The sequence below is a fragment of the Astatotilapia calliptera genome, chromosome 11 (assembly GCF_900246225.1).
Source record: "Astatotilapia calliptera chromosome 11, fAstCal1.2, whole genome shotgun sequence".
NCBI lineage: Eukaryota > Metazoa > Chordata > Actinopteri > Cichliformes > Cichlidae > Astatotilapia > Astatotilapia calliptera.
Window position 1 is genome coordinate 35,180,217 of NC_039312.1, and position 18,494 is coordinate 35,198,710.

Genomic DNA, 18,494 nt, shown 5'->3' on the forward strand with positions numbered 1-18,494 from the left:
CCTCACGCGTATGAGCAGAAAGACGCTTAAACTGTCTCGTTGGCTTTGAGTCTTTCCTCCTCTGCCGGCGTCTGGATGCCGTTAGTGTGCTCCTGCTTCTTGTCTTTGTTTAGGAAGGGAAGCCCCTTGCTCTTCACCATCAGGCCGAAGTCGATGGAAAACGCCACAGTCGCCAAGAACCCAAAGACCTGGACGACAGAGAAGAAGAAGAGCGCTGCTGTAGGTGACCTGATAACACACTAGGGCTGCCACGATTAGTCGACTATCAAAATCGTCGATGACTGATTTAATAGTCGACGCGTCGTTTGAAGCTTTGTAAGATCACAAAAGACGCAGGAATAAGTAGCAGGATTTAAGAGTGTAATAATGGACTGAAACAGAAGATGGCAGCACTGCATGTACAAGGATGCCGGCTGCCGTTAAACCCCGAAGAAGAAGTAGCTGTGTCCCAGAATTCATAGCGCGGCCCAGCTTAGTTTCCAACAATGGCGGCAGCTAGTTAGTTTTAATGTTACTTATTATTCTTTCTGGGTCACAAAATAAACGTTTAACATATTTTCATGGAGAATGTAGCTGTGTAAACCTCAAATATCTGCTCAGTTTATCAAGACACCACATATTTTCAAAAGCGCTCCGACGTTTTCTGAGACGTCTGTTACCCACTAGCTCGATAGCGAGCCGGGGGCCATGAGAGCACCGGACTCCCGGCAGATCGTTTTCAAACCCACCGCCATCTTTCACTACTCAGGTTAAACATGATATATGAGTCACTTAGATAACTTAAAATGTTATCGTTTGGCTTTTTTTAGTATTTTATTTGTTCCTGAGTAAATCGGTTTGGCTGAGATTAAAGTTATAGTTTTTACACAGCTGAATAAACGTCAAGCAGACAGCTGATTATCAGAAGTGTGAGATGCTCCAGAATTTACTCCGGTGTCCTGTTATATTTTAGATAGCAAGCAGTTTATTAAACTTCACCGAAACAATCTGCAAATTTCATTTAAATTTAATAAACGATCATCTTGTCTTTATTTTTAGTTAGCACAGACCTTAAACACTTAAAGCTGTAAGCTAATGATAGTTATATAAGAGCAGATGCTACTGGTGCAATAAGCTGTAGTTTTACGTCCAGTGGATGATGATCTGATTAGTCGACTAATCGCAAAAATAATCGGTGACTAGTCGACTATCAAAATAATCCTTTGTGGCAGCCCTATAACACACACTGTCAGCCAGGAAGGAAAGGAAAGGAGGAGATATAGAAGAAAAGGAAAAGGAAGATTCAGGAGGTAGGAAAGGAGGGTAGTGCGAGTCCGAGGACGTTTTCTCACCACAGCAACGGTTGCCTGAACCAAAGAGCCGCGGTCTGCGGCGAAGATGCAGGAGGAGATGAAGAGCAGCACAGCGATGACCCCGGTGTAAATCATGTCCTGTAAAAGAGAAGAAGAAGAAGGTGAGACGAGCGCCTCCGACAGTCTCCGAGTTGCCGCCCTCAATCTGACCGGATCAACAAAACAATAAAAGTGGACTTTTCTCAAACTGGAGGCGCTGCAGCGTGACGTAAAACAGCCACACGCTTCATTTTGAGCCTTGAGTCTGGATTTTTTTCAGCATGCTGAACCCTCGACTCACCGTTCACGGCCTCACTGTACTTAATAATAAAGCTCTGTTTGTAATACTTCACATGTGACAGATTTTCATGGAGACAATCCTGCTGAACATCCACACGTTGGTTTAAGTCCAAGTTCATATTCAGAGCTACAATCCAACAAGTCTCGGTGTGTTAAAATGTTTTGCTGCTTTGATCCATCAGTTCTATGATGTTATCTTTGTGTCACTATTCTGAGCGCATGAAACAAAGTTTGCAGGTGCAAGTGTTGCATTTTGAAGAGAAATTTATTTTGAGTGACGAAAAGCTGAATTTGAGTGAACAAACTTCATTGCTGCGTGCAAAAAATGTATTTCAGTGTTTGCTGTTATCCACACCCACCCACCCACCCACCCACACACACACCCACACACACACACACACACACACACCCTCTCGCTCAGTTTTTGCACTTGCTCGCGCTCTCAACGTTTATGCCCGTGCGCGCTCAACTCTTTCTCTACACCGTTATATTTGTGCCACAAAACCAGCCAATCACAGACTTGGATGCAAAAATATCTGATTGGCTGTTCTGGTCTCCAATCAGCTCGAAATGACAAAATGCAATATCCCAGAATGCATTTCATCCAAAACTCAAAGGAGGCAGTGGCGGAGGAACACAGAGTGGCAGAGTTTGAAATATTACTCTTTCTGGGTCACAAAATAAACTTTTAAGATATTTTCATGCGAGAATGTTTCTGTGTAAACTTCAAATATCTGCTCGATTCATCAAGACGTCACATATTTGCATAAGTGCAAAAACTGAGCGAGAGGAGCTGCTGTTGTGTGTGTGGAGATAATAGCAAACACTGAAATACATTTTTTGCACGCAGCAATGAAGTTTGTTCACTCAAAATAAATTTCTCCTCAAAATACAACACTTGCACCTGAAAACTCTGTTTACGTGCGCTCAGAGTAGTGGCACAAAGATAAGTTCTAACACTCCGGAATCTGACTGGAGGCTACAAGTGCAGTTCAGTCTACAGACTGTAGGTGGCAGCATCACACAGTTATATGACAGCTGCTTTTACTGGTTTTCAGCCACAGTGTGTGTGTGTGTGTGTGTGTGTGTGTGTGTGTGTGTGTGTGTGTGTGTGTGTGTGTGTGTGTGTGTGTGTACACACACTCTGGGACGTCTTTAAAGTCGTAGCTGCGATAAAACCAAGTTCTGACTTCAGACTTTGTGTGACTTGTTGCGGGTGTGAGGCGTGTCTGCAGACACGGTGCGGTGCACGCTTTGAGTTTGGGGCCGTATCTCGTTTTAATTCATCGTTTAGCGGGAACGAATAAGTCCATCATTCTGAGGCTAACGAGGCTCGACCGCTCGTACTCGTATTTAAACGCACCACAGCTGGCGGGCACTCGCTGTGGCACCGAAGTGAAAGGTGATGTTCACAAACGTTCCCGATCACTGAGATCCAAACTCGTCAAACACACAGTAGATGCGTCTGTGGAGCGACCGTGACAATCTTACATTACCTCGTTCTCACGTTGTCACAGTCGTTGGCGTCCACGCTGCCTGACAGCAGGGCGACGCCATCAGCCTTTAGGCCCGAGTGCTAAACAGGAAGCCGCCGCTGATGGCGAGGCGGTGGCGGCTTCCTTCAGCCTCTGCGCTTCTCTCATATCGACGGTTTTTTCAGCTCCTCTGTTCTTTTGTTCAGCTTCATTTAAACTACAAAGACCACACAGAGCAAACAGACACACTCGGACCGCCATTACAGTTCTTCCTGATTGGCTGCCCCTCCTAAGCAGCAGGAATAAAACAGATGGGAACGGGTCACCTCTGAAACCTGACTGTGGAAGCGTGGGCTTCAAATGCCTCTCACCACGCTTCCCTGTGACAGCGTGCTCTTATTGTGAAAGTTCAGCTGCTGCTGTTCCTGTCTGGTGTTTCTTTGCGGGCAGACTCGTCATGTTGAGGTTTCTCTTTAATGGCTACGATGAGGAAGAACTCTGTGGCTCGTCAGCCGTCTGAGCAGACACTGGTGTTAGTGAGCACCGCGCTGCGGTCGGTGTCCTCTTCCTGTTTCCACACACCACGGTGGAGCTGAGGCCTCCGGTGGAAAGACAGCGCCGCTGAAAATCAGTGCAGCGGAAAGGTTCGGCCTTCAGCTTCCGGCTTCCTGTCCACGCTCACGTTTCCTCTGAAAAGCAGAGGAAGCAGCGTCTCTGGCAGAGTTAAGGCTGACACCAAAACAATGAAGCTGCGCCGCCATTTCTCAAAGGTCGGCCTTTAAACAGCTGCAGATACCAGCCGTGAACTCACGCCAACTTTACTGGATCAAACTCTTGATGCTCTGACCCCTCCCCCTCTTCGCATCCAATCCCACGCTTTCCTGGTTCAAAGTTCAGAGCAGGTTTTTTTCCATGCGGACGTGAAAATGAAGGAACGCTTTAATTACTTTAATCTGAAGTTATTTATGAGCATCTTTATTTAGGTGGCTCATTTCCACGTGAATGATTTAACAGGGAGGTTTCGTTTGACTGGCCAACTTTAAATCTCATCTCTATGAAAAACAAATAAGGTGGGGGCGGCCTGGTTTGTGCTCAGCCAATCAGAGAGGCAGAGGGCGAGGGCTCGATTGAAGCTGGAACCCTCATTAGCTTTGAGAACAGCTGTCGAACTCGCAGCTCCACATGCAAACATTTCCACCCTGCTGAGTCTGAATTTGCAAAAAGAAAACAGTCCGCTTCTCGTTTTCGAGTTTCACTGCACCCACGCTGTAAGATGAAAGACTGCGAGCTGGAAGTGTCATCAGGGAGAGACTAAAATAAACCGTCTGTTTTCATTCTGGTGCGAGACGACAGCGAAGCTCGCAGGAGGAGAGCCGGGACAAACGCCACCGCCACGCATCCTCCTCAGACTGATTTTACTCGAGTACTCACACGAGTACCCGACTCCCTCAGAGTTACTCTGACATCGCAGACCGAAAGCACGCTGCGCTGTCCGTGCTCTGATGCTGCAGCTCAGCGAACCAATGCAAAGACAGTTTTTATAGTCAAGGTTAAAATAGTAAAAAGTTCCTCATCTGTCCAGAAATTCAAAACGATGCAAAATTAAATGTGTAAACTGAAGTCAAAGGACTGGATTATGAATAACACGGACCACGAGCATCATGTGTTGCCGGGTTAATGCCAGCTCAGCACTCTCTGGACAGCTCATGAACGAGTGCTGGGCCGACTCGGGTTACTTTGAACATGTATGTAGCGACCTGCTCCTCTAACGACTGCCGGTCGGGTCGTTATTGTAGTTTGGAGTGAGCTTGAACAAAGACTGTGCTCTGAAAGAGGAAGTGACTCTAAATAAAGCCAGACATGAACTCTGTTCAGGTCACTGAGCTTCTGAATCTTTCTCACGCGAGCGGAGAAGAGCGACTGAAACACGATCTCCAGGTTCTTACCACAGTGGGCCAGGCCCCGATGTGAATTTTTTCATGCAGCTTAGTAGAAAGGAGGACGAGCAGCAGCAGGGTGAAGAGGAAGGCCGTGCAGCTGACGAACTCAAAGAAGTAGAGAGGAGAGCAGGTGAAGCAGCTGTCCACCGTCTCCTCCAGGATGAAGGCAATGAAGGACAGCACCTGAGGGAGAAACAGGAAGTCAGCACAGGTGAGCACAGAATAGAAACACAAGTCAGGGTGGCTCCTGGGACCACTCCTGTTGGCTTCATACATCAAACGGTCGGCGTGTTAGAGCGACATGTTCTCCTAAAGCAGAGCCCGACCTGTGAACACTACTGTGAATCTGTCACGGCCTGTGAAACCACGGCCGCCCACTTACTCAGGACGGCGCTATGCAGAGATGGACCTGCAGGTTCACCAAGTTAAACCTGAGTCTTACAATAAAACGTGCAGTTTCAGTGGACCGGCCCACTCAGGACCACAGTGGGCTGCAGTTTGACATGATAACAATAATGATTATTCTCATATTTTGTCAGACATTTCGATGATTATGAAGAAATAATTGCATAAAATGTTATTTTGTTTCACTTTTCCCGCTGAAAGCTTCTTCAGCAGCTCACTTATTCACCAGGCGCCAAAAACGCTCCGCGTGTTTGATTTGTTTTATTCTGCACGTCTGCTCCCGGCATCGAACGCTGCAACTACGACACACGGGGAGAAACTGACCTGATAGTCACCACTTCCTCCTCCTGTATGAAACAGACCTCCAGCCTCTGTCAGCTGCTGCCCCGTGTATTCGTCCTCTTGTCTGAGACGACGGCAGCTTATTTGTTGAAATGTGACGTCTCTTTCCAGTCTGAGCGGCTGCTGGCAGTTTCAGGCCGGCGTGACAACACAAAGGCGCCGGCTCTGCTGCATTTCATTAGAAGTTGTGGTCGAACCGCTCCGACCGCTCAGCTCTGTGTGGGCGGCAACAACAGCGATTGCTCCACACCAGCAGCCATCGCAGGGACGCCCTGAGCACATCTGAACCACCACAGCGGCGAGACCACGAGACCGTCACCCAGCAGGAGTCGATAGGAGCGCTTCACCCCTCAGACCCCCTGAGTTTGGGGACCTGAAAGAGCAGGCAGTACGAGCCTGGGGAGGGGGTGATGTTTGGACTACAAACATGGAGGAGTTTGTGGTTGAGCTCTTCCAGGCTCCAAACACTCGACTTTGTTTTTATAAAGAAATACTCGTGTTGTGAATGTAAACAGACCTTTAAATGACTCAGAGAGCAGCGCAGTGCAGGAGGAGCTTCCTGTAACCGCTGAAGGAGCAAGTCAGGACCACACCAACTCTCTGACCACTTATCAGGACAGAAACCTTAAGAAATGACACTAGTGTGCTCTGATTGGTCCAGATGTAAGTACACGATGTGTCGAATGCACTCTCGAGAAAGTCCAAGCCTGCCAGATTTCCTCCGTCTGAAACGTTCGAGGGGCGTGTCAGAGCTGCACACCTCCTTTCTGCAGGTGACGCCGTCCCGTCGGCTTCTTCACACCACGACCTCCGGGTTCGTAGGCGAGTGCGGAGCAGCTGGGACGAGACGGCAGCTTCAGGCCTAAGGCCGCGGCTCTCTGCAGAGCCCTCCCTCTGAGCTCACGGTGGTTGGAAGGTGGGACATGAGATGACTGAGAGCACGTCTACGTTCCAACGCTCACCCGTGGTCATGAGGTAGTTCGTAAAAGAATAAAATCACGAGTAAAGCTGCAAAATGAGCATAAAGACAGAGCTGAGAGTAGAGTCGACGCTCGTCCAGACCCAGGAGATCGTCACGCCGACAGATAAGCACCAGGATCCAGAGTCGGGATCATCAGGAACCAGGAGGAACAAACCAGCGTCTGTGCACGTGTGCAGGGATACTTTCCTCTCGCTGTCGCGTGTTTGTCCTCGTGGTTAAACCGAACGCCAGCCTCTGTCTCCGTTACAGCGGCGAGTTTAACTGGAGGAATATTCCATGTTAAAGTGAGCCTCAGCTTATAAAAAGGCTTTGTGCTTTTCTTCAGACAGACGAACCCAGAACCACAGAGCTAGCAGCAGACCGCCTGACGTCAGCGAGAGCGGCGCCGATACTTTTATCCTTCAGTCAGCAACACAGACATGACTCATTCTCCTTCAGTAATCTGATTACATGTTCTGTACCACCAGAACACTTTTAGGGACGCATATTTCTTGGTTCTAGGAGCAGAAAACGTGAAACGTGAGAGAATCTGAGTGACTTTTGAGTGTTTCTGTAAATACTGCCACTGTGTTTGTGCCCGTCACCAACATCCTGCACGTGCTGAGTGATCTGCTCTCACTTCCCTCACTACGTGGAACTATACGAACATAAATATGCAAAGATTGAATTCCAGCATCGCTGTCATCAGTCAGGCTGCCGCCACCGTGCTGTTAACATTAATCTCCAAGTCAAATCAGAAAGGCAGCGAGTGGGAGCAGCGTGGAAATCAAAAACCTTCTCGTGCACCTCTGCTGTGTTTATGTCTGTAGAAGACCGTGTGTCCGTCACCGGCGCTGGATCTCCTCCACGTGTCCAAGCTGGTTTACTTTAGGGAACACAAAGAGGCGACTCTGCAGAACAGGGCGGGCGAAAACGCTCTCGCCCTGGGGCGGTAATGTGGAACTCCACGCTGACAGCTTCGTCTCACCGTCGATGTACAAGCTCAAAAACAAATCTGAGGTCTTAGGGTTGGAAACTCGCATGAAATTGAGGTCACCTGGAACAGAAAGTCGAAGTTTGCTCTGATTCGAGGCCTGTGTGCATCACTGAATGTGATGCACACAGAGTCCTTTTGTCCCACAAAGATCCTGAAATATGACAAACTGCTCAGGTCACCTTGATGGTCCCTCCTGTTACGCTTTAACGGGTTCAAAGGTGAAGCAGCGTTCAGTGTCTTTGCTCGTTTCAATCAGAGCTTTACGCTCCACTAAGCTTCACTACAAAGAGCCCAGCTCCTCTCAGTGTCTCAGACGTGTTTTGTTCTTTATGCTCCTCTTTCATCAACGCTTTAAACAGCTGCAGTAACTGCATCGACACCCGGCTGCGCCTCTGCGGTCGCTCGTGTGAAAAACAGCAGCTCTTCTTGTCCTTTCATCTTGCTGTAAAAGCAGACGTCTGATGGCGTTGCAGTAATGAAAACACTGAACGTTACAAATGCGTCACTCATGAAACGCTGGGTTTTAGAAACCTACACAGGCCAGCGTGCACACCCTGAGATCACCCCGAGAGACTTCCTGTTCAGCACGGACAGGTGAGACGTGACCCGGCGCGAATCAGCTGACTGGGGTTAAACTCACCACAGGAAGTCACAGTGGGAATCCCGCACGAGTCTACAGTGAAGCTGCTGTTAAAAACTCACCGGGACTTCCTGTCTGCTTCACAATAAACTTATTTAGCACTGAGACAGTGGACAGCTTTTATTGTGAAAGCACCTGGAGAGGCAGGGATTGGAGCTGGACAACAGCAAACGCGCTGCTTTAACCTTCAGACGACCAGGAGGTGCATGTGTGCGTTTGTTAGCGATTCTCAACTTTCAGAGATTTTTATATTTTTCTAACATGATTAAAACAAAGACAATAAGCAGCAACATGACGAGGATCTAAACGACTTATAGGATTTATGCCCAAAACGGATTAATGTCAGAGACTGTTCCAATCTCTCACAGCTGAGTCCACAGTCCTCCGCCACTGCAGTCCTCCGCCTGCAGTGGTCTACATCCACCCAAACACTCAGCTGTTGTAACTACACCTCTGTGGATGAACAGGCTGGAGGCAGACGGCACATGCATGTGGTGACTGGGGTTAAGTGTAACGCAATGCTACATACTGGTTTTCAAACCTGCAGTTATGAGGGGCAGCCAATCAGAAGTTTAGATGGACAGAGGCTGAGTATGGACATAAACATGGATTATTTTGAGCTGTGACTCATGCAAAGCTGCTCTGGTGGAGCCCACGTGGAAAAACATTAACCTGGGCCTCCTTCAGTCTGTGGCTTTCAGTTTATTTTGCAGGAAGGTTTCACAAAGATCTGACCGCACATCCTCTTTCTGCCCAGCACCCACCCGCGCCAGCTCCCTCCAGACTCCCGGGGCCGGATGCAGGCGTCGTCCTCCCACCGAACACCTCACTGAGCTGTTGCAACAGCAGCTCTGAGATCTGCTAACGACAGCCAAACTGACCGCTCCGCAATACTTTCACTTCCCGTTCTGCAGCTTCCTGAAGAGCTGCTGGATGAGGAAGATCCAGTCACAGAGAGGTCACACACAAACACAGCGACTGGTTCCCTCGCACCACGGAGCACGGCTAACCAATCCATCCCGCTCCTCATCGTCCGGCTGCTAATGCGCATTCATCTGTCCTGAAAACAGTCCCCAACAAACGAACCTCCACTTCCTGTTTTGCTGTTAAATTCTGTGTCTAAAGTTTGTGATGTAGAAGCCGCCGAGCCCGGAGCCACAGACTGGATGTGAGTGTGGAGTCACACTTCAGCTAAGACAGAACCTCCACATTAAAAGCACCAAAGCGACCTCATCCCCGTCTCCTGTAACCAGGAAGTCACAGACTGGTTTGGTCATCATTGCACCTGCACACGTGTGGTACATGCAGCGGCCTGCAGACACCACGGCATGTTCCTCGACTGGCTGCTGGAGGTCAGAGGTCAGATGCAGAGAGAGCGCTGCACCAGAGTGAGTGGTCCTGAACAGATCGCAGACGTGTCTCCAAACATTCGCTAACTGCTCTCAGTGAAACTGTCGGTAACTTTTGCCATATCGCTGCACAAAAGCAACAGATATACATTTCTCCCTAGCAACCAGTGGTTGCCATGCAGCTCTGAGAGCAATAAAAGCGTCCTCACTCCGGTGCACACAGGTCAAGACATACACATGAATGTGTTTACCACCTGTGTGAGTACGACGCCAGATGGAATAGTCTCCGCCCCCTGCTGATGGGAGAAAATGGACAGAAACATGAGTGTGCATTTGTTTTGCTGTGTTTGAATATCTGCTTGATTCACTGACGCAGCGACACTTTTAAAAAGTCAGCTTAAAAGCAGCTGACGCAGATTTCGCTTCTTGTTTTTGGAACCGTGGTGTGACACTCACAGATGTCAGCACGTTTCACGCCGGGAGTGTTTCCGCGCAGTCGTTCGGTGCGTGGCGGTAACACGGTTTATCTAAGAGCGCCTGACTTCAGCAGCAGGTTTTGTGTTGCTGTCGGCTGAGACTAGTGCTGGGCCATATCATACCGTTCACGATAACACCGGTGTAATGTTGGGCAACGATAAGAAAATGAAACATGGCGATAGAATATGGGTAAAATGCGCATGTGCAGTGCCTTTGTTTACATGAGCACATGGCGGCGACGCAGAACCAGAAGAGCGAAAGCGGATCGTTGAATGAAACCATGAACCTGAACTGGTTTGTAAAACGCTGCAGCTTCACTGGTGTGGAACTGGTTTAGCTTTCGTCCGTCAGATACACAACAAAGCACTATTTTTGGTAGAGCATGCTAGCGGGCCGTCGTTATTACCGCGTTGTTTGGAAAATACGGCGCACTTAAAATCCATCCTTTGATTTGTCTGAAAGTCGACAGAGCCCCTTATAATCCCGTGCGCCTTATGTATGAACTCTGGTTGTGTTTACTGACCTCAAAACGATTTTATGTGCACGGCGCTCGAAAATCTGTCAGATGTTTCAGTACGACTTTGCTGAGCTACGAAGCCGCACCGCTCGATGGATTGTCGGAGCATTACGGCTGTCGTAGGCGGAGCCTCGCGGAGTGATACGTACTGTGCTTCGACATAATGTTACCGTATTGCGTGTGTATAACCTCTTTTTAAGGTTTGTGGATATTATACATGGTTACACTGAGGATGTGTCGGCCAGTTTCCACTGGAAATGCCTTTTGGTTAAACTGTCAGCGAGGAGTTTGCATTTGCACTGTTACATGTTTATATAACTTTAATGCAGATAAAAAACAGCTGCTTGTTTCAGTGGAAATACATTGATGTTTTTTGCACTAATAAAGTTGTGGAGTTGTAAAGTATTTTGTCTCGCATCAATTATATCGTCAGTTATATCGTTATTGCAAATTTCCAAATGTACATCGTGATAAATATTTCGGTCGCATCGCCCTGCTCTAGCTCAGACGACTCTTCGTCTGTAAAAAGCGCACAGCCCAACTGTTAAAGAGGCGGCACCACCGGGGTTTGCAGATCCAGCTTCATGTCCCACAGTGTTGTTGTGGTAATATCACCGCTGTGTACATAATTTCATACATGTACACAGGCGCACGCGTAACTCTGCTCTGCAAATGTTTGGTTTCTGAAGTACTTCGTACCAAATAGACGAGCAAATAATCAGCAACTCTTGTTGTTGTCTGTTAGTCCGCTCGTCTCCCAGGACGGTGGGGGTGCTGCCGTCCACCTCCGGCTGCTGGAATACGTGTGACTGAAGAGATGTCAAAAACCACCACAACATGAACTGGATCAGAGGGGGAAACACGGGACAGGATGTGCTTGGGCGAGTTAGTTAGCAGCAACTGAACTTTCACAATAAGAGCGAGGGGATCCCTCGTGAAACAAGACTACGCTGATGACAGATCCTTCCTTTGGAGTTATTAAACACGAGCAGGTCAGCGCTTCGTGAGGTCAAACTAAGACACATCAGCTCTGTTCAGGCCTCCGTTAAACATCTGGTTCCAGCTGCAAACCCCGTTTTAAACAGATCTGCAGGAGAGTGGAGCAGCTTCCTGTCTGATTACTGGCAGTGGACTGTCAACGCGCCACAAACTGCGGAGGCATTTCCTGTGCTGAGCAGCCTGAAGGGAGGCCGTGTGAGGAGCGTGCTGCACATCCTAAACAAACTGAGGTGAAAGCACAAGTGCACCTGGTTTAATCCTGAAAGGTGCGCAGAGTTGTTTTGGTCTCGGTCCAGGAGGATTTGTCCACAGCGATGATATTATTGTTGGTTACCTTCATCACTCCTCGCCTATTTTAGCATGTTTGCCTGCCAGGACATTACAGCATCACCTCACCTGCATGGATCCAGCTCAGCTGTACAAATGCTCAGAGTTACAAGTCTTTTTTAAAAGCAGCAAACAAGTCATCATCATCATCATCGTTACAGACCGATGATGAGTGCAGACTGTTCTGGATTCCTGTCACCATTTCTCACACTCAGTGTTTCCTGTCAGTCAGCTGATGGTCGTAAGCCTGCAGAGACTCGCAGAGGATCGACTCTGCAGCCGGTTGCTTTCGGTTTTTGGGGGGTTTCCACAGTAACGACCCTGAAATGAGCTGAAACTAGAACAGATCCTGTCAGCTACACAGCTGGGCTTGGCCACCAAGACATCACTCGTCGCTTCAGGTTGTTTTATACGGTCCAGCCTGCAGATGGTCAGTGGTCACTTTTCTCTGAGCTGTACTGTTATGATCTGCAGAGCCGAGGCCCCGCGGGCACGCCTCAGGCACGCCTCGGGCCCCGTGTGTTTGCATGTGCGTTTCTTCACTGCTACTCCTTCTGTAGCTCTGACATGTAAAGAGCTGAACTCTGTTTCACCAACACTGAGCTGCAGGAGAACCTGAGTGTTTGACTCTGACTGAGGATCACTGCACATGTGCATAATTCATGGAAGTCACAGCGCAGCAGCCGCTGCATTGTTTTCCTGCACAGTGGACGGTTACAGAAACATCAGACCCACAGCAGAGAGTCAGAGGTGAGGGAGCAGAGACAAAGAGTCTTTTAAGACATCTGAGGCAAAGTTTCAGCAACATGTCAAACACAGTTTCAGCACCTAAATAATGAATCTTTCCTCTCTGAAGCATCAGAAACCTGCTCTTCTGTCACAGCTTTCAGACTGAGCTACTGTTTGCCACACCGGACAGGAAACTGAGCACCTCTGCACAGGAAGGGCCCGGCGTCTTCCTGCAGGGGCGCGATCCTCGCTGTTAAAGGAAGTTTAAAGAGCGCGTGCAGGTCGGGCCAGAGCCTGAGAGCGATACAAATATCTGAAACTTACTCTGAAGGACGATTTAATCATTTACCAACATTAATGTTTAAATAATCCCAATCTCGATAATTCTTATTCCAACTAAATATCATTGATTTCAAATAAAAACAACTTTTAATTATTTAACTTTAAATCTGAGGAAGGTCGTGATTTTTTTTTTTAACTGAATATTTTACTTGAACAGTTTTAATTGAAGGTCTGCAGACGTGCAGCACACAGAGGACACTGATGATGGCAGTGTCAGCTCACAGAGCAGCTCAGTGTAATTCAAACAAGGAGTGAAAGAAATGAAGCTTAGTTTCAGCAGACTCAGACTTTTACGACACACCTGCAAACACACGTTTAAGTTTCAGCCAATGAGCTGAGACGATGAGGAAACCCTGAAGGTTTCACACAGTTTGTGTGTTTGCAGGTGTGAATGAATGCTAAACGAAAGCATCTCATTGGCTAATGAAGAGTCACATGAGTCTGAGCATCTTTGAACTCACCACTTCAACGACTTTTAGGATAAAGCGGTTTCTGTCCAGGTGGGCCGAAGGGATCAGGCAGAAGCTGTTTCCGGGGTTTGGGGTCGTGGTGGGAGTATAAACTGGTTCAGCCATGATGGAGCTGAGAGAGAGAACAGAGACGCGTCAGATCACGAACACCACACACTCATGGTTTCTGCTCTAAAAGGGACAAAAAGCTGCAGTGCTAATATTTCAGAGCCATAAATGTCACTCGAATCTCACACCAGAGGCCGGCAGCACGAGGCGGGACCTGCGGCTTAGAGGAAACTTCAGGCTTACCTGGACCGTCAGGTAAACCTGAAAGGATAACCGCAAAGATACATCACCATGGCAACATATGCTGCTGCCCCAACCTGCTTCATTCAGCGGAGTCGGTAAGTTCCAGCTCAGCAGGTTTCATAGAGAAATTCCTTCAGCACAAAAACTGCTAAAGAATCCAGACGTGGCACTTTTAAACACACTTCAAGTCAGGCCTGCTCAGCATCAGTTACCATGGTGATGGTGAAAAGAGGACTGAAAACCGTGGCTTTAAGCTCGCTAACCCGTTAACCTCGCTTCGGATTTGCAGGCCTCGGATCTGCCAGCTCTCAGGACAGCAGCGTTATTAAAGCTCCTCCCACCATCAGACTTCATCTCTGCAGCAGCCTCAAAGTTCACAAAGGAGGAGAACCGGAAACCACATCAACACACAGTCCCAGGGGGTCAGGGGTCAAAGCTCACGTCACTGAATCCTGGTTTACGTCACATTCAACGGGAGACGAAGTCATTTTATAATATCTCAAATGCTTGCCCACTTCCACAGGAACCACGTGACCACCTTTAAAATCCCACCAACAACAAATAATAGTGATAATAATACCCAGCTGCACCTACACAGCAGGTGGGATTACAGGCTTTTAAAACGCTGAATGAACGTGAAGTTAAAGCTGCTGAGCAGAAAACTAAAGCAGTGATTTGGATTTAAGGACAGATGTGATGTATTCATGTCCAACGATGGGAAATCCCTGTTTCAGAGCAGCCGGAACACGAAGTCCACCTTAAAAACAAACAGTGAAAGAAAAAAGCTCAGATCTAAATATGGCGTCAGGCTCGTTTGTCTTCATAAACAGCAACAAGGTCGACATGACGTCACGCAGTACAAATGAAGTGAAAAGCGCTGAAAGGTCGCTGAATGTATTTCTGCACGCGTCCGTCTGCACTTCAGCCTCCGTGGAGCTTCTCCGTGGAGCTTCTCCGTGGAGCTGCGAGGACATTTCAGATCAATTTCTCATTTTCACAGTAGTGAAAGCGAAAGTGATCGGGGCAGGTGAGCACAGCTCAGGTGTGATAAGAGCAGTTTATGAAGCCATTAGTCGGCCATGTTTGAACCACAACACTGAACTGCAATGAGAAATGCTGATAATGAGCGAGTTTGTGATTACAGACAGCTACAGGTCCAGTCAGAGTGTCCCGACAAACGGAACACACGGCACGCCCCTACTCTGCAGATTATTCGGTGATAAACCAACTTTTTAAGCCTACACGGCCCGCGATCAAATACACGATAAAGACGAAGAGGCTGCTGCCGAAATGAAGAGCGGCTCGGTCACTAAATATCTGAAGATTCTGCGATGATTTTAATTCAGCGCTTTTCTCCAGAAACGACCCTGGAAAATAAAATTGACCTAATTCTGAAAGAAGTCTGGCGTACGTCGCACTTCCAGTGAAACGGACGCGCAGTGGGCTTCGTATTGACTTTTGATGGTGGCCTGAAATCTGCGTAACGTAACCACTAAAACAGGAAGTGAGGATAAAGTTTGAAGTGGATAAAAACGCGAATGTTCAGAAACTCACCGTTCAGTTTTCTGCCGCTGAGGACGAAGATAAAGTTTCCAGCTGTAAAGTTCAGACTCAACTCGAAGCCGTCTTCCTCTCTAATATTACTCAGACTTCCGCATTCTGCCCTGCCGTGCCTAACACACCGGGAAGATTTTCAAAATAAAGGTGCTCAACACTAGTAACAAGGAAAGAGTTTCAAACAACCAAAATAAGACAGAAAGGCGTGAAAAGGTGACACAATACGTGAAAAGAAACAAAACTGAAATGAATCTTTAAAAAAGGTGACAATAAAAGGAAATAAAGTAAAATCAGAGAAAAGTAACAAAATGAAACACAAAGTGAACAAAACCAGAGAGTGACAAAAATTCAGAAAAAGGAAATAAAGTTAAAAAAGAGGAAAAATTGAAACAAAATAAGATGTCAAGTATAAATAAATAAGGTGATAACAAGACAATATTAAGACATGAAGAGGCAAAAATAAGAAAAAAAGACTAAGACAGTGTCTGCGACAAGGAAGAAAAACAATGGACTCGAACAAGAAACATGTTACCAAAACACAAAGTGACCAAAACAGCATTCAGCACAATAATAATAATAATAATACTAATAGGTTCAATAAACTTGCTTTTAATAACTGTAAACCATCTCTGCCATCAACTGTTGAAGGTGTTTCTGGGGCAGATAACATTGCAGCGTTATGGAGACAGCATTACAGCGCGTCGTTTAACTGTATAAAAAGTGAACCATATGAGGACAATTCTGACATGAGCAATGACACAATAAGTGTAAGGACACATGAAGTATATGAAGCCATTCATAGGTTATCTGATAATAAATCCTCTGGTTTGGATCACATCACTGCAGAACATTTAAAACATGCTAGTTTAAGGCTAGCTCCTCTTCTAGCGCTCTGCTTCACTGGGTTTATGATTCATGCCATATTACCAGACTCAGTGCTGTGTATTTTAAAGGTACCAGTTATGAAGGACAAAGCTGCAATAGTGAGATGTTTGGAAAATTACAGGCCGATTGCACTAGCCAGTATTTTATCTAAGGTGTTAGAAAGAAGCTTGTTTGACAGAGTTAGTGTTCATCTCTTCTCTGGATAATCAGTTTGGCTTCAAACCAAAGCACGGCACTGACATGTGCCACTGTGACACTGACATGTGACTCAAGGAAATAGTCAGTTTGTATAGGGCTAAAAATTCATCTGTCCTCATGTGTTTCATTGATGCCTCTCAGGCTTCTGATCGAGTGAACCACAGAACACTTTTTGATAAGATGAAGAGACGGGGAGTTCCTCAATACATCATGAGGATTCTCTCTTACTGGTACGCTCATCAGAACATGCAGGTTAAATGAGGAAGCAGTATTTCTGCCCCCTTTGGTGTCAGCAATGGTGTTAGACAGGGTGGGATTTTGTCTCCAATTTTATTTAATTTATATGTTGATGATCTGTCCATACAGTAAAACATTGATAAATCATCTCATGTATGCCGATGACCTGATTGTTTTTAGTCCAAGCAGTGCTGGGTTACAGGAGCTTCTCAATGTCTGTACTGAATATGGTGTGCAATATGACATGCTAAAAGTGCTGTTTTGATATGTAGAACCAAGCAGGATAAACAGCTAAATTTCGCTTTGTTTAAACTGGCCCCAAAAACTCTTTAAGTTCATAAAAAGGTGAAATACCTCGGTCACTTTATTACTGAGCAAATGAATGATGATGATGACAGATACAGACAGCGGTGTAAGCTCTATGTGCAGGCAAATGCTATTGCACGCAAATTCAGCTTTTGTTCACTTCCAGTTAAAGTGGCTTTGTTTAAAGCGTAAATACTGCCCCCTTGTGGTCATCCTACAAACACTGTAGCACGCAGAAGCTGCATGTTGCATATAATGATGCGATGAGAATCCTTTGCAGGAAACCTAGAAGAGGGTAGTGCCAGCCAGATGTTTGTAGCTGTGGGTGTTTGGACTTTTAAATCACTTTGAAGAAAGTTAATGTTCAATTTTAGAGAACGACTGGATGGCTCTACAGTAACATAGTAACAGAGTCATTTTAGCGCTCACAGATATATATATATATATAAAAAACACCCCGCACGCCCCTGCGGGCGGTTTATCCTTCAAGCTCGGGTCCTCTACCAGAGGCCTGGGAGCTTGAGGGTCCTGCGCAGTATCTTAGCTGTTCCCAGGACTGCGCTCTTCTGGACAGAGATCTCCGATGTTGTTCCCGGGATCTGCTGGAGCCACTCGCCTATCTTGGGAGTCACCGCACCTAGTGCTCCGATTACCACGGGGACCACCGTTACCTTCACCCTCCACATCCTCTCGAGCTCTTCTCTGAGCCCTTGGTTCTTCTCTGAGCCCTTGGTATATATATATATATATATATATATATATATATATATATATATATATATATATATATATATTAGAGATGGCACGATACCACTTTTTTATGTCCGATACCGATACCGATATCATAAATTTGGATATCTGCCGATACCGATATGAATCCGATATAGTGTTTTTAACCAACAAAACTGTTTTTTAAATATCTTGCTGCATTTTGCAAGTCTGCAAGTTCATACTCAAGTTTAAAACAACAACTACACTAAAGCTATTCTGTTATACCTGTATACAAAAAAATTATTTCATAGTTCAGCAATACTGATCAATCTAATAAACTTAAACCTACACCATCCTCCCTATTCTGGTATTTTAAAGAGTACTTAGCATAAATATTAAGCAACCTAACTAATAGGGTTCCAACTCCCAGCAACAACAAAAATAAATAAATAAAAAATAGGGAACCACCCCTCACGCTCCACTAGAGCTGGGCGATATGAGATTTTTTCATATCACGATATGTTTTTTTCATTTCAGGCGATAACGATATCTATCACGATATAAGCCAAATAACTATATTTGTAAGATTTAAATGTGCCGTTGCTCACAAGTAAAATGTGAAATAATCAGCAGCTTGTTTTTATTTAAATATTTATTTCCCATAATAAGTTCAACAGGGTAGATGTACTTAAGGAACATGAGACTTTT

The 18,494-nt window shown here is 46.4% G+C and overlaps 1 protein-coding gene across 2 annotated transcripts; it reads right to left on the reverse strand.

Moving 5' to 3' along the window:
- Nucleotides 1–6: 6 nt before the first annotated feature.
- cmtm6 (CKLF-like MARVEL transmembrane domain containing 6) lies at nt 7–15,593 on the reverse strand. 2 transcript variants are annotated; one of them, XM_026184778.1, is made up of 5 exons: nt 15,447–15,593; nt 13,593–13,713; nt 5,053–5,229; nt 1,332–1,430; nt 7–188 (listed from the first exon to the last, which is right to left on the reverse strand). In XM_026184778.1, the coding sequence occupies exons 2-5, from the start codon at nt 13,704–13,706 to the stop codon at nt 27–29; spliced, it is 552 nt and encodes a 183-aa protein (XP_026040563.1). In that variant the 5' UTR covers nt 13,707–13,713; nt 15,447–15,593; the 3' UTR covers nt 7–26. The 2 variants fall into 2 exon arrangements, with proteins under 2 accessions (XP_026040563.1, XP_026040564.1); XM_026184779.1 differs by lacking the exon at nt 15,447–15,593 and adding an exon at nt 14,487–14,827.
- Nucleotides 15,594–18,494: the final 2,901 nt, after the last annotated feature.

What these genes read in the sequence shown, in the direction of transcription:
- cmtm6 (XM_026184778.1), bottom strand. Translation starts at nt 13,706, where the DNA reads ATGGCTGAACCAGTTTATACTCCCACCACGACCCCAAACCCCGGAAAC. An exon ending in TCCTAAAAGTCGTTGAAGTG is followed by an intron (nt 5,230 to 13,592) that starts GTGAGTTCAAAG and finishes TTTCTCCCTCAG; the next exon opens with GTGCTGTCCTTCATTGCCTT. An exon ending in TTCAGGCAACCGTTGCTGTG is followed by an intron (nt 189 to 1,331) that starts GTGAGAAAACGT and finishes TCTGTCGTCCAG; the next exon opens with GTCTTTGGGTTCTTGGCGAC.